The sequence below is a fragment of the Dama dama genome, chromosome 1, assembly GCF_033118175.1.
Source record: "Dama dama isolate Ldn47 chromosome 1, ASM3311817v1, whole genome shotgun sequence".
NCBI classification, from domain to species: domain Eukaryota; kingdom Metazoa; phylum Chordata; class Mammalia; order Artiodactyla; family Cervidae; genus Dama; species Dama dama.
This window is the reverse complement of record NC_083681.1, coordinates 47558763-47575536: the sequence shown is the minus strand read 5'-3', so window position 1 is coordinate 47575536 and position 16774 is coordinate 47558763. Positions and strand designations below refer to the sequence as shown.

The 16774-nt window shown below is 33.9% G+C and overlaps 1 protein-coding gene across 1 annotated transcript; it reads left to right on the top strand.

The window, feature by feature from the left end:
• The first annotated feature begins 564 nt into the window (after nt 1-564).
• LOC133053893 (olfactory receptor 52N4-like) lies at nt 565-1530 on the top strand. The gene has a single exon (XM_061138337.1). The coding sequence runs from the start codon at nt 565-567 to the stop codon at nt 1528-1530; it is 966 nt and encodes a 321-aa protein (XP_060994320.1).
• Nucleotides 1531-16774: the final 15244 nt, after the last annotated feature.

The window sequence follows — 16774 nt, the reverse complement described above, 5'->3', positions numbered from 1 at the left end:
TACACCCATGGCTGATTCATGTCAATGTATGGCAAAAACCATTACAATACTGGAAAGTAATTAGCCCGCATTAAAAAAAAAAGAACAGTTAATTTAAAAAGGATCAAAATCAGAATGGTCCTCTTAATAGCTATAACTGAGGCCAAGAGATTGAGAAAGCCTTTGAAAAAAAAGTTGCACATGAAGAAACCTCATATACATTGGATCTCCATTTACTCAGTTACAGGGTGCAGATTAATAGAAAAAAGACTTCATGATCTTGTAGTGAGGATTAAATGAGTTAATATTTATGAAATTCTAAGGCTGTGCTTGGTGTATATTAAGCATGAGCATGAACCAAGTATGTGTTTAAACTATGTTTCTATTGTAAATTCCTGACATTTAAATTTTTTGGTTCCGTGATTTAAAGTGCAATACTGAACAGAGACAAGAGACAGAGAGAGAGAAGATCCACAACTGAGACTTTTTTTCTGTTTTTCCAAATCTAGGAGGGTTAAAAAACAAAGCAATACAGACATAAAACTAAAAACATACACTTTGCTTAATGACTACACCAGCCTGATCATGATGATACTGAACCAAACAGATGTGACACCAGCCTCCTTCATTCTTAACGGGATCCCAGGACTGGAGGACATGCATGTGTGGATTTCCCTCCCATTCTGCTCCATGTATGTTGTGGCTGTGGTAGGGAACTGTGGACTCCTCTACCTCATCCGCTATGAGGATGCCCTGCACAGACCCATGTACTACTTTTTGGCCATGCTTTTCATAACTGGCCTTTTCATTAGCTCTAGTACAATCCCCAAAGCCCTCAGCATCTTCTGGTTCCATTTCAAGGAAATCAGCTTTAATGGATGCCTGATCCAGATGTTCTTCGTCCACACCTTAACAGGAATGGAGTCTGGGGTGCTCATGCTCATGGCCCTGGACCGCTACGTGGCCATCTGCTACCCTCTGCGCTACTCAACTATCCTCACAAATCCCATCATTGCAAAGGCAGGTCTCTCCACCTTTCTCAGAGGGGTGTTGCTCATCATTCCCTTCACCTTCCTCATCAAGCGCCTGCCCTACTGCAAAGGCAATATAATCCCCCATACTTACTGTGATCACATGTCTGTGGCCAAGTTGTCTTGTGGCAACATCAAGGTCAATGTTATCTATGGTCTGATGGTAGCCCTCCTGATTGGGGGCTTTGACATCCTCTGCATCACAGTCTCCTACACCATGATCCTGAGGGCGGTGGTCAGCCTGTCCTCTTCAGATGCTCGGCAGAAGGCCTTCAGCACCTGCACTGCCCACATCTGCTCCATTGTTTTCTCCTACAGCCCAGCTTTCTTTTCATTCTTTTCCCACCGCTTTGGTGGTCACAGGATTCCTCCTTCATGCCACATCATTGTGGCCAATATTTATCTGCTCCTACCTCCCACTATGAATCCTGTTGTCTATGGGGTGAAAACTAAGCAGATACGAGACTGCGTCATAAGGATTCTTTCAGGTTCCAAGTATATCAAACCCCATAGTATATGAAAGAGCTATTTGCCTATGATGAGATGTGAAAGGAAAGAAGGTTCCGGTCTGTTTGTCTAAGGAGAAAGCTTTCTAAGAATAGGTATCTGAATTTGCCAAGTGAGTGGATAATAATCCATCTCCTTATTTTTTTTTTTTTGCAGAATTCCAAAACTTTTCATGTCAAATCACCATCCACATGAGTTTTTCACCTCTAGGTTCTCTGTATAACTCATATCTCAATAATGTCAAGTTCCAAGAATGAAAAAATAATAATGGAAGCTGGTACAATTTTCCAGAAAACTGAATTAGGTGAAAGCAATGATCTGAAACCAGATGACTGAAACTGCTGTTTTTAATTGTGAATGAAATTTCAACATAATAACTGATTTAACCATGGAAAAACCACTGTATATCTACTTTATTCCATAAAATCTTCTGCTTTCTCAACAACTTCTTAAAGACAAGACTGTAAAGTATACTACAAGGTCAATAATATTATGAGTTGTAAGCCTCTGTGTCTTATGAGAAACATAGTTACCTGGAATCTGACCAGACATCTTCTTGTATGAATTTTTCTCATAATTGCTTGCTTCTCAATGAATGTTTTGTCTCTTTTTTCAAAAAGACTTTAAAAGTTTGCACATATTGGAGGGAGAAGTAGAGTAATGAGATTTATAATATATTATAATAAGTGTATTTCTATGAGTACAGGGTTATACACAGCAATGTTTATCTTTTTGCTTTTGAGCTGAAATAAAATGAGATTGAACAATAAAATTAATTGAACATTTTCTGAAAAATATTCAACGTCTTCCTAAATTAAAATGAAGGTGAGAGATTATGAATGTATTTTTAGAGAATTGTCACAGATATCATAAAAAGAATTTCAAAGTTGATTCTCCTTAACCAACTTCCAAAATTCTACATTACTTTCCCCTGATGCTACTAATTTACACTAATTTATTTCCATTCTCTAATTGATCTTTTAGTATTTTTCATTTTATAAATGCATAAAAAATCACAAAATCATCCTATTTACATTTTAATTTCTGTGTTCATCTGGATAGTAAAATGTATTAAAGATTGCCAGTATTCATTCCCTCCACTTGCTCATCCCAAAATATTCTTCCCAAACTCTGGCTTTCTCCAGAATTCCTTCCACCTCAGCATTTCACTGAAATTGTTCTTGTCAGTTTCACCAATGACTTTATATTAAACTTGGTAGGTCTTTCTCTATGTGAACCTTGTCATAGTTTTCATCTCTACTGAATACAATTGATTCATCTCTTTGTCTAGAAACACTTTCTTTGCTTGACTTCTCAAGTGCCGCACATTCCAAGTTGTTCTTCATTATCACTGAACATTTTCAACAGTGTCATTTGCCTGTTCTTTTCTTCTGGATTTACCATGGTTTCAGGTCTCTCCATTTTGCACTCTTTCCCTTGGCCTTTCAGTATAAATGGCTATAAATATCATTGTATGGTGATGACTCCCAAGTTGATAGACTCATTGATAAATTTATTAAAGCTCAGGTGTGTGTCCAAGGTGAAGTAAGTTTCATGATACCTTTTTATTAATGGCACATTAACTGTGTCATTTCTGGGACCATTTCCTGTTCTGTTTTTACTTTAATGTGCTTATTTCAGTCCTAATCCTCAGTCCTGTCAGTCATAGCAACCACTATGGTGTGTTTGAGATGTTCTTTGATTTGTAAATGACTTACAATAAGCCATTTACTGAATGTTTATTTTAGAAACATATCCATTTTTACTGTATTAAACATCACTTACTTTTAACTGAATTTTTGGAAATGTACTTTTGCTATTATCTGTACTTCATTTCTTGCTTCTAGTTATTTTATAGACTTTCATAACATGCAACCAACACTAATTTCTTAATCATTTCCTGACTATGGATATCTAAACTTTTTTCTTCTCTCTGTCACCAGAAATAATGCTATGATGAACATTTTTCTCATATGCACACATATATCAGACATATATACACATGTGTACATATTCGTGAAACATGGAATGTGATATTTTATTTCAAATATATGCAGAGAAGTGGGTTTTCCTACTCATAATCTCTGCACATTGCCTTTAATGAAGCAGTCTTTAGATTGGTGGCCATCTTTTCAATAAAAATTATGGAAACCAGAAGACAATGAAATTATATTTCTGGAGTACTGAAAAATTATTTTCAATTTAGGATTATAATCTGATGAAAATATCCTTCAAAAATAAGATAAATGTTTATTAATATAGACAAAAGTATGTTATTCAGAACATAGAATAGTGATTACTCATGGAAGACAGAATAACAGAATTTAATAAAACCACCAGAAAAAAAAAATGAGAGTAATTTGAAGAACACATACTAATGTCTAAACATATACTAAGGTCTAAACAAATGTAGAGGTAAAATATATATGGTAATAATTACACAAATGGCAGGAAAGAAGTTAATGGAATTAAAATCTTGTAATATGCTAACACAGTTAAAGTGATAAGTGTACTGTTTTAACATACATTGATAATTAAAAGATGTATATTGCAAAATCTAAGTTAATCTTTGCACCAACATAAAGAAATACATAACAAAAACCAAAGTTGGAGAAAATTGCATCAATAAAAATAATAACAGCTATTTCATTGGTCCAAGAGTAGCAAGAAGAACAAAGGAAAAAGAACATAGGTGAGATTCAATTAAAACAGTAGGAACACAGTACACCAGTAAATTTGAAAACAAAAGTCAACAATTATAATAATGTAACTTGACTAAACAATTGAAAGAAAATGAAATGAAAGATGAGAATATATCCTCAATAAAAATATATGTGACTTAAAAACATGTATTGTATGTATAAATACAGGAAAAGTTTGTGTGGCTATAGCAAAGTAGATTTTAACACAATAAATATGAGGTGTGATGATTTTAACAGAACAAATATGAGGTGTGATGATTAAGTGAAGCATCCTGTAATATTTATAGTAACAATTCAACAGGAAAACATAAAATAACTAAATTCACATGTACTTAATATAATTACAGACATCTTTGCTTATATACACACATACATAGAAGAAAATGTTAGAACTAGAAGGAGAAATCACTAATCCACAGTGAAATTATAGATCTTTCAACATGTGCTCTCAGTACGTGAAGAACAAGGAGCTAGAAAGCTCTAAATGGCTGCAGAAGGTCTGAAGAAGATAAGCATTTTAACCCAATTGGTCAATACAGAAAAAAATATCCAATAGTTCTAAAGTAGTTTTTATTTCTCAAATGCAAATACACTTGCCAAAATAAACAGTAACAGAATATTAGAAACTAATTTATGCCAATGCTCTTTAAAATGTAGATGAAATAGATATATATTTAAAACAATACAATTGATGTAAGAAGTGGAAAGTTATAGTAGTTATAGACCTATTAAGAAATTTAATCAGTTACATAAAAATCCCTGTAAGCATTTGTGTTTGTGTGTGTGTACATGTATATGCCAGAGGTTATATGATAATAAATTAAAACCAAGTGCGATTTATTCTAGGAATTCAAGGTTAGTGAGAACACAAAATGTTTTCAATTTAGAATATCATGAAATAAATTTAAAGAGAAGAAAAATCATAAGATTATTTCAATAGACAAAGAAAAAAATTGTTCAATTAAGCATACATTCATGATAAAAACAAAGTAAGCTAAATTTGGAAGGGAATTTCCTTAACTTGATACTAAAAAATCCCTGAAGCTAACATCCTATTTATTGATGAAATATTAAAATCATTCTCCACAAGGATAAGACAAAAACATCAGTTGTTCACTCTTCTATCCAACATTTTACTAGAGTTCAAGCAATAGAACAAAATAAAGAAAGGAAGTAAAATAAATTTGATATTCAAAGATATGAAGCAAATGAAACTGGAAACACAGCGCACCAAAACCTAGGGGATGCTGCAAAAGCAGTTCTAAGAGGAAAGATTATAGCAATAAATTCAGAGATTTAAAAAAAAAATCTCCAATAAACAACCTAACTGTATACCTCCAGGGATCAGCAGAAGAAAAAATTAAATGCAAAGTTAACAGAAGGGATACAATAACAAAATCAGAGTGGAATAAGTAAAATGGAAACCAGAAAAAAACAATATGAGAAACCAAAAACGAAGTTTTTGAACAGATATACAAAATTGAGAAATCTTTAGCTAAACTAAGAAAAAAGAGAGAGGACTCAAAAAAGTAAAATCGAAAAGAAAGATATCTGATATCACCAAATAACACAGAATCATAAGAAATAACTAGAACAATTATATGCCAACAAATTGTATAAGCTAGATGATCAAATAATATACAGGCCATTTATTGTTTTATCTTCAAATTGCTTCTTTGCTCTCTGGGACTACTTTTTTGAAAAAATTTTGATTGAAGGATAATTACAATATTGTGTTGGTTTCTGCCATACACCAACATGGGTCAGCCATAGGTATACATACGTCTTCTTCCTCTCGAACCTCCCTCCCACCCCATCCCACCTTCTAGATTGTCACAGAGCCCCAGTTGGAGTTCCCTGAATCACACAGCAAATTCCCAGTAAAAAATAACATTTTACATATGTTAGTGTATATGTTTCTATGCTACTTTCTCCATTTGTGGGACCACTTTTCCATATGCTGGCTAAACAGTTTTCACGTGGATGCTTCAGAGGCACCTCATGCTTGACATAACCTAATTTGAACTCTCTCTTGCCCTGTAATTTGCTCTTTTTCCAGTCTTCTTTAAGAATGTGAATAGCATCACCTGTCATCCCACTGCACATACCAAGAAATTAGAATTGTTCCCCATGTCTCCTGCATATCTTGCATTGCAGGCAAATTCTTTATCACTAGTGTCACTTGGGAAGTGCACTTAGGTATAAAAATGATCAATTTTGTCTCTAACATATCTTCCTAATCTATCTGCTTTTATTCATCTTCACTTCCCCCATCCCGATTCAAGGCACAGTCATCTCTCTCTTGGATTACTGTTGCCTATCTGATCTGTATCCCTGTTACATTTAATCTCATCTTCACATTGCTGCTATTATGAAATCTCCACTTTCAGTGGTCCCTTACTATTTTAACATTAATTTGCTTGTAAGTTTCTGTCCTCTGTTATCTTAACAGCACTATTTCCCACTGTATCTCATTCTCCACCATATCTCAAAGCTAATGCCATATTTATTCTCTTTCATTACATTGAATATGCCAAGATCCTTCTCATTTGGGCATCTGAAACTTCCTAGAATATTTCATCTGTTTCTCTTTTCCCCCACTAAAATATGCCATTTTAAACTCATATTGAAATACTTGCTATCAACATAAATTGGTATTGCTTCAGGAAATCCTTCTCTGACACCAAAACTGAGTTAATTCTTTTCATTTTAAGTTCTCTGATCTCTGGGTACTTTTGTTTCAAAGCACTTCTTCAATCTATAATAATGTTTGCTTGATTATTTACCTAATATTTTATCCTTAGGCCCCAGCTAGATCACAATTTCCAGGAGAACAGGGACTATGACAGGTTTATTGGTCATTTTCTCCCTACCATGCATTTTCAGTTCAGTTCAGTCACTCAGTTGTGTCTGATTCTGTGACACCATGGACTGCAGCACTCCAAGCCTCCACGTCAGTCACCAACCTGGAGTTTACTCAAACTCATGTCCATTGAGTCAGTGATGCCATCCAACCATCTCATCCTCCATCATCCCCTTCTCCTCCCACCTTCAATCTTTCCTGGCATCAGGGTCTTTTCAAATGAGTCAGTTCTTCATATCAGGTGGCCAAAGTATTGGAGTTTCAGCTTTAGCATCAGTCCTTCCAATGAATATTCAGAACTGATTTCCTTTAGGATGGGCTGGTTGGATCTCCTTGTAGTCCAAGGGACTCTTAAGAGTCTTCTCCAACACCATGCATTTTCAGTACAATAGCAATTCAGTATATATTTTGGGGTCAATGAGTACTTTCTACATTAAGAGGATTTTTTTTTTTTCTTTTGAGTGCAACATCCTAACTATAGAATTTAGCAACATGTGAATTTTTGTACTCAACAATTCAGACACTCTAATAAAATTACCCACCTCTATAGAGAATATGGTCAAGGCTATGATTTTTCCAGTTGTCATGTATGGATGTGAGAGTTGGACTGTGAAGAAAGCTGAGCACCGAAAAATTGATGCTTTTGAACTGTGGTGTTGGAGAAGACTCTTGAGAGTCCCTTGGACTGCAAGGAGATCCAACCAGTCCATCCTAAAGGAGATCAGTCCTGGGTGTTCATTGGAAGGACTGATGCTGAAGCTGAAGCTCCAATACTTTGGCCACCTCATATGAAGAGTTGACTCATTGGAAAAGACCCTGATGCTGGGAGGGGTTAGGGCAGGAGGAGAAGGGGATGACAGAGGATGAGATGGCTGGATGGCATCACCAACTCGATGGGCATGAGTTTGAGTAAACTCCGAGAGTTGGTGATGGACAGGGAGGCCTGGCGTGCTGCGATTCATGGGGTCACAAAGAGTTGGACACGACTGAGCTACTGAACTGAACTGAACTGAACTGAGCATTGTGTAACTTTTTTCATCCTTTAACTTTTAACCTATTTGTGTCTTTTTACTTCAACATTACCATTACTATTAAAAATGACTATTGAAATAGTTAACTTTAGTCTGTCATTTTTTACTTGTTGTTTTATTTATCATGTGTTCTTTGTTACCTTTGCTGCTGCCTGCTGCTGCTGCTTCTTTTTTTTTTTTTTTTTTGCCTTCTTGAGGATTAAATAACTAACATGATTGCATTTTATTTTCTAGCTTAACACAGTTGCAAGAAGAAATAAACAGAAAAACTGATAGTGGAAGATGTGAATACACTATTTTTTTTTTCCAAGACAAATCAAGAGTATACACAAAAACTAAACCTAATAAATGAGATATTTATGAACATACACTGAGCATATACCTCAATAACAGACAATATTCATTCTTCTCAGGGACATGTGAAAAATTAACAAAAAATCATGCTCTTATAAAGGAGATTACACATTACTATCAGCAAGCCCTGTAGAGAGAAATAAAAGAAGCAACTCTCATCACAGTGAATCAAAACTAGTAATATAAAATTTTAAAATAGCATTTTAAATAAGTAACCAAGAGCATAATTAAATGACAATAAGACAACAGTTTCTTATCAAATTGGCACATAACTTTTGGAATGGAAGAGGAGGGCTCCAATACAAAATAGAAATTTGTCTTGAGTAATAATCAGATCAGAAATGTAAAAGTTTCACATATGGGTCCATTGCTATAGAGCTTTTAAAAGGATCTATAATATGAGATTAGGGTATCTTTAAGTAAATTATGAACTTTTATTCAATTATAATAATTCTAATGAAAATGGACTCATAAATGTCAAATAAAAATACCAGTGTATATTGTGGCATATTATGATTTTTTTGTTAAAGCATAGATAATAAATGTATATATAAATATATTTTATGCATGTATTTTTTAAAAATCAGGATAAAATACATAAGTTTCCTTTAAGTTGTAGACTATGGGTGCTTTGTAATATCTTCTTTAAATACCTCTTGTTTTTCCAAATTACTCAATATATGCTGACAGTACTTTTGTTATCTATTTTAAGTAGATAAAAATAGAATCAGTTATCTTTAAAATTACTACTATTATCATGATTATTATTTTAAGGATATATACTAATCTAATTTCCTAACTTAATCTGTAAGTATAATAAGCTTAAACTGTTGATGATTTTCTTTTCTAGTCCACCATAATGTTTATTACTTCCCTTACTTGAAAGTAAACTTTATAAACCAGGGGCCATGTTCATATATTTCCTAGCTTAGGTTGGAGAGTAGAAAATTCTCAATAAACATTATTAAATGGGGAGACAAATTAATACATGAATAAAAGAAGAAATTTTAAAAAATAAATCAAGGTATGAATGAAAGAGAGTCCATACTCGATTGCTTTTGATATGTTTTCCAAAGGGCAGTGGGTAAAAGGGAAATATTGCTGTTGTTTAGTTACTAAATTGTGTTAGACTCTTTCGTGACCCCAGGGACTGTAGCCCACCAGGGTCCTCTGTCCATAGAACTTCACGGTTAAGAATACTGGGGTGGGTTGCCGTTTCTTCCTCCAGGGGATCTTCCTGACCCAGGAATTGAACCCATGTCTCCTGTGTCTCCTGCATTGCAGGCTATTCTTTACTGCTGAGTCACCAGGAAAACCCAAAGGGAAAATATACATTTGAGATAAAATATGTAAAAGAAAATATTTAATCCTAGTTTTCATTAAAATAACTTGGGTTTACTTTCAATCTCTCCCCTAACAAATATACATGCTAAAGCACAAACACACATATATGAGAGTATTCACATATTTGTATATCATTATTTCAGCACTGAAAGTGCAAAGTGTTTACTGGTTTTGATTCTCACATCAACACTTGTGTCTTTGATCCTCTGAAATATCCCTTTGGGACATTTAACACACATTTTCCTTTAAAGGCTCAGTTTGATAGTACAGATAGCAAGGAAGCAAAAGGTTGCTGGCTATGCAAATACATTTACTCTAAGATTTGAATTTTTTTAACCAAGACCCTGAATACTGGGACCAGATTGCCTTCAGCTCACTGTTTTGCTGTGAAAACAAAGCATAAGGTAACTAACATACACAAAAGGAAGGAGCATGGCAGGAAATCTTTTCTTTGTTTTTTTTCTTGTAGGCAGTAAGACAAAGTGGAGAAAGTCTATGGATACATAGCAATTGCTTATTACTTTTCCAGAAATAAATCTTTGATTCTAGTCACACAATTTTAAGGGAAAAGTGTTGTATGATATTGGACATTCTTGAAAAATGTGTATTTCCCGAAGTGTAACATTGTGGTTATGATTATTTCTCTTATTTCTCTATCTAAAGAGAAATCAGAAGTAACTCACCCCCATGACAAGGAGAAATAGGGCAATAGTTAGAAAAATAGTTCTCAATCATTAGTCCAATGGTAAAAATGCTCTGGTTTTCCCTGATTCTTTTGTTATTCCTCAAAATCATAACGTAATTTGCCTTGATTATGTACTATGGAGACAGACCTATAACTTTATTTCATTGATTTCGGATAGAAAAAATTACATGGAACAAACAACCCTTAAATGAAAAAAAAAAAAAAAAAGAATCCAAGGATTAAGCATGGTCTAATAAAAGTACAGCTATTTCCTATTAAATTTAAGGATGAAGATAAACAATAGATATATCAAAGATGTATTTTACAAGTGGCCGTCGTCCTGTGTTTGTATTATTATTCCAGTAACTCTGACCACACCCCAGTACCCTATTTTCTTCAACAGAGGTAATTATTCTTTCTGCAGAGAAATTATTAAGGCACTGAACTGACATTGTTCACTCTTGTCGAAAGACCCTTTACTCCAGAGAAGCTGCAATATTGCATTGTGCACTGCTATTTACAATGCAATATACAGCTCAAGGTTTTTCATTCATTATGTTAGCAAATCTGGAAGACCTAGCGGTGGCCACAGAACTGAAAAAAGGTCAATCCTCATCCCAGTTCTCAAGAAGGGTAATACCAAAGAATGTGCTAACCACCAGACAATCACACTCATCTCTCATGCAGGTAAGGACATGCAGAAAATCTTGCAGGCTAGGCTTCAGCATTATGTGAAGCAAGAACTTCCAGATGTCCACACTGGGTTTAGAAAAGGAAGAGGAACTAGAGACCAAATTGTCAACATTCGCTGGATTATAGAGAAAGAAATGGAATTTCAGGAAAAAAAAAAAAAATCTATCTCTGTTTCATCAACTATGCTAAAGCCTTTGACTGTGTGGATCATGACAAACTGTGACAAACTCTTAGAGAGATGGGAATACCAGACCATATTCCTTGTTTCCTGATAAATCTGTACGCAGGTCAAGAAGGAAGACTTAGAACCCCGTATGGAACAACTGATTGGTTTAAGATCCAGAAAGGAGCACAACAGGACTGTCTGCTGTCAGCCTGTTTGTTTAACCTATATGCTGAGGATATCATGAGAAATGCTGGGCTGGATGAGTTACAGGCTAGAATCAAGACAGTCGGGAGAAACACCAACAACCTCAGATATGCAGATGAAACCACTCTAATGGCAGAAAATGAAGAGGAACTAAAGGACCTCTTGAGGGTGAAAGAGGAGAGTGAAAGAGCCAGCTTAAGACTAAATATTTAAAACCTAAGATCATGGTATCCGGCCCCATAACTGCATGACAAACAGAATGGGAAAAGGTGGAAGTACTGACAGATTTCCTCTCCTTGGGCTCGAAAATCACTGTGGATGGTGACTGCAGCCATGAAATCAGAAGATGATTGCTTCTTGGCAGGAAAGTGATGACAAACCTAGACAGTGTGTTGAAAAGCAGAGATATTACTCTGCCGACAAAGGTCCCTAGAGTCAAGGCTATGGTCATCCCAGTGGTCGTGTAAGGTTGTGAGAGCTGGGCTATAAAGAAGGCAGAACTCCAAAGAATTGATGCCTTCGAACTGTGGTGCTGGAAGATTCCTGAAAATCCCTTGGGCAGCAAGGAGATCAAACCAGTCAATCTGAAGGAGATCAACCCTGAATATTCAATGGAAGGACTGATACTGAAGCTGAAACTCCAGTATTTGGTCATCTGATGCGAACAGACAACTCACTGGAAAAGTCCCTGGTGCTGGGAAAGATCGAAGGCAGAAGAAGAGGGCTTCGCAGGATGAGAAGGCTGGACGGCATCACTGATGCAATGAACATGAACTTGGGCAAACTCCAGGCTATGGTGAGGGACAGGGAGGCCTGACATGGGGTTGCAAAGAGTTGGACGCGATTGGGTGGCTAAACAACAACAACAATGCAGTTCAAAGCAGGTATTGAGCATCACAGTTAAGAGAAACTCTTCAATACTTTAAAGTAGATAGATAGAGAAAGGAATAGAAATCCTATTTTTAAGTTAATTAGGATTATGTTAAAATTGATAGGTGGTTTAATATTGACCAAACCAATATATTTGTTCTGTGTTCGTCATCTTATTCTTACCCCCCTGTATTTTGTTCCCCTACTTTACCAAGGGAATGTTTATTTGTGTGTCTTTCTAATAATCTTTTTTAAAAATTACTTTTTATTATAATTGATTTACAATGTTGTATTAGTTTCACATGACAGAAAAGTGAATCAGTTCTACATATACATATACACTCTTTTTTAGATTCTTTTCTCATATAAGTCATTACAGAGTATTAAGTAGAGTTCCCTGTGCTATACAAAAATTTCATATCAGTCATCTTATATATAATATATATATATTTCAATCCCAGTCTCCCAATTTATCCCTCCCCTCCTTTCCCCCTTGGTAAACATATTTGTTTCCTATACGTGTGACTCTAGTAATCTTGAGGAAGATGCTTTGTATTTTTTATTCTACTAGTTTATTTTATGCATTCCAAGTAATAATAATTAGTTTATAACTTAATAATTATCAAAGTCAAGCATAAAATGTTATTTATTTATTTATTTCTTCTTTCATCCATCTGTTCATTTATTTTAAAACTTTTCTGATATGTATCAGGTGGTTTTTAGATACTGGGGGTTTTAATGTAAATACAAACTGTCCTTTTTTTAAAATATTCAAACTGTCCTTAATGTAAATAATTTTACTGAATTGTGGAGGATTCCCACTATGAATTGATTTTTATAGCACCATGAGTTAAATACAATGAAAATAATTATTATTTGAATAAATCAGTTCCTTGCCTCTAATTATGGCAGTTTATAACTATATTATTTTAAGATTATTTATAGAATGTTTCACTACTGTCCCACTCAAGAGACTTTCAACTCTTTCTGAAGAATGTTTTTTCTTTAAATGAATATGAATTAACTATATTTGATGAGGGTTGGAAGATGAGTACCAAAATGGCAGAGAACCACATATCACAAAGCAGAGAATATCAGTGTGACAGGAGTAGAAAACAGCAAGTAGCCTCCTGTGACAGTCGGTATAACTGTCTTAGGTTTTGTAGAGGCACAAGGAGAAGTCCGTGAAGGGCGTGTGTATCAATATGTGCAACCTGTGTTTCTTTACTTTTTCCAAAACAAACCTTTAACAAATCTAATCTGTCACTTCTTGGTGGCACTTTCTGATGCAGAATTTCAAAGTGATTATATTCCCTATAGACAATGACATTGAAATAGCCGCATTTATTAATGGAAGGTAGAATGAATATTCTCTCCGATGGAACATAGTAAAGGATTCATTTTGTGACACTCAATGATTTTCTAGAGCATTAATTTTTTAAAGCATTCCAAAATTGCTGTCAGTCTGAAAAAAATATACAAATATTGAACACACAAAATGTGGTAGCATGTTTCAGTATGCTCCTTCAATGTTCTCTTCAATATGATTTTCTGATTTTAATAGCATAGTATATATACATATGAAATTTTCACAATTACATCTTGATGATTTTTTACAACCAGAAACCCATTTCTCTCACAACTAGATTAAGAAAGATAATATTCCCAGCATGTCACTATACCTCTCTTCCTCATGCTTCTTTTCACTTATTCACACCTGGGAAAAACACTCTTCTGTGTGTAATGGCACCTATTTCTTTGATCCATTTTTGTGTTTAATGTAAATGCTGTTAAACATTACATTCTATTTTGTCTAGTTTTTAAAATTAGCAATTCGTGAGATTTAAATTTGTCATATTGTGCATGTAGTTATGTCTATTGTCATTATCAAGTTTCACTGTGGGAACACACCAAAATTTATTTACCCATTCTGATATCAGCAGAAATTATATCTTCCAGATTTAGATTATTAATACCTACAAATAATATTGGAATAATCATTTAATTAATAGTTGATGTGTTTTAGCAAAAATATGTACACCTTTTTAGTTGGCATGGATGTAATGGCTATATGCAAACTCACCATCAAGATATGACAAAATTATTTCAAACTTACACACATACCAGTAGTGTATGAGAATTCCAGTCATTCCATGTCCTCACCAATACTTGGTATCTTTTATGCTTTTTCATTTTAACTATCTAGTTTGGTATGTGTTTCTATGCCATGAGACATTCAAATTACATTTATTTTCCAAATTATTATAAAAATTGGTGACGACTTATATGTTTACTGTCACTTTTTTCCTCCTTTGTGAAATATATATTTTATGTAATTTGTCCCTCCCTCTTTTTCTTATTGCTATTGTAAGAGTACTTTAGATATTTTGAATATTAATTTTTGTTCAACTTATGTGTTGCAAATATCTTCTCCTAGTCTGTGGCTCATTTTTCACACTTTCAGCAATGCTTTTTAACTTAAAAAATTAATTTTAATTTAATTCACTCTGTCATTTTTTTTTGGGTAGCACCTTTTGTGGTATATTCCAGATATTAAAGAAGATATGTATATTGCATTTCACATTTATCTCTACATTAAAAAAAGAAAAAACTGTTGTATGAACAAAATGTATATCTTTTCCCACAATGTATATCCAAGTGATCCAGTAACACTTACTGAAAATGGTGTATTTTCTCCCAATCCATAGTGTTTCCTTTGTCATAAATTAAATGGCTTAATGTGTGTTTCAGAATTTGGTTTCTGGGCTCTGTACTTCTTATAATAGTATTTTTAACCACATTTAAAGGGATGAGTAATTTGTTTTTTTAGGAAGTTGTATACGTTATCCTCATGCATATCTTTAAGAAATGGAATGATAAGGTTAAAATCTATATATTTCTCTTCTATACTGCTCTTCTTGTATTACCTGATCTTGGAAAGGTTGAGATGTAATAAAATCTCAAGGAGATTAAGTGAACTACAAAAATCAATTATAGAATCAAATATTCTATCCTATAAATTGGTGGGATTTCCATCGTGATAGATGACCATATTTCTATGAAAAATCAGATAAACTATTTCATATTCCAGTAATTATAGGGTTATTAAGAAGGTGTTTAATAGAAATCATTTTTTTTTCCCTTGGAAAATTGGTCACAGAGTTATTTTCACTCTACCAAGTATAAAGCTTACAAACATTTTTGGTGATTTAGAGTCCACTGGCTAAATTATTATCTGTTGTTTGCAATCAGCCTTAGGCTTGCATGAAGCTCATTTTACTTAGTGGTTTAGCAGAGACTACAGTAGCACTAAATTTATTCCTTCCTTCTTCTGATCTAACTCCTAGACACTGCAGACCGTATTTCTTAAGGGAGAGGTAGGAGAGGATTCTAGCTTATTCACTCCAATGCTTTCCAAGCACCGTGAAGTTAACTAATGGCTTTCTGGATGTTTATGAATTATTTATCACTTACTATTTAGAATCCATGAAGTTCCTATTATCTGATAATTAAAAGATTCTTTGTGGTTTACCTCCTGGCCAAGCATCTAACTTATCACTTGTTCCCTCCACCCCAGTGACTTCTCACAGACTTGATCATTTGATTTCCATACTTTTACTTATTGATTCTTTTCTCTGGAATTCTTTTTAAAAATGTGTCTCCTTTACAGCATGTTTTTCCTTCCGAATAGGTATCAAACACCTTCTCTTCAATATAGTCTTTCTTTATAATCACCAATTCCTCCTTCAATACCCCATCAACAACAATAAACATGCACTTTAATAGTCTAGTGCTCATTTAGGAGGTTGCACATGCTTTTATTTTAATTCTTATTACATTTACTGTGATAAATTGCATGCATCTTTGTCCATTAACTCTCATGTCCTTAATGTGTGAAACCCTTGTTCTCCACATTGTCACATTTTAGATGTTCAATACATATATTTGAGAAATTAAAAGATTAATGAAAGGATGAGATAGCATTTACTTATCTCAAATACTTAAATTGAAAATGAGATTTAGCCATAAGCATGGAATTTGGAATTAATTAATTTTGTTCTTAGATGAGAAATAAATTTGATGTGTGGTAAGAAATATCAAATGTAAAGTTGCATTTATTTATATTGTCTCTTACTAGAACTCAACTAACATGTGTTCCATTGTGAAATATATAAAAATGTAAATTGAAAAGATCAGAGACAACCAATGAGAAAGCAATAAAAATTGGAGATGTCAGTGTATTTATTGAATGATAAATATTACGAGAGAAACAAGCATAATCAAGGCAAAGTACATAAATTCTTTTAGTAAAATATAATAGTGTGGAACTAGTTTGTTTTGTTTT

Bases quoted from the DNA above. Each gene is read 5' to 3' on its own strand.
- LOC133053893 (XM_061138337.1), top strand. From the start codon at position 565: ATGATGATACTGAACCAAACAGATGTGACACCAGCCTCCTTCATTCTT.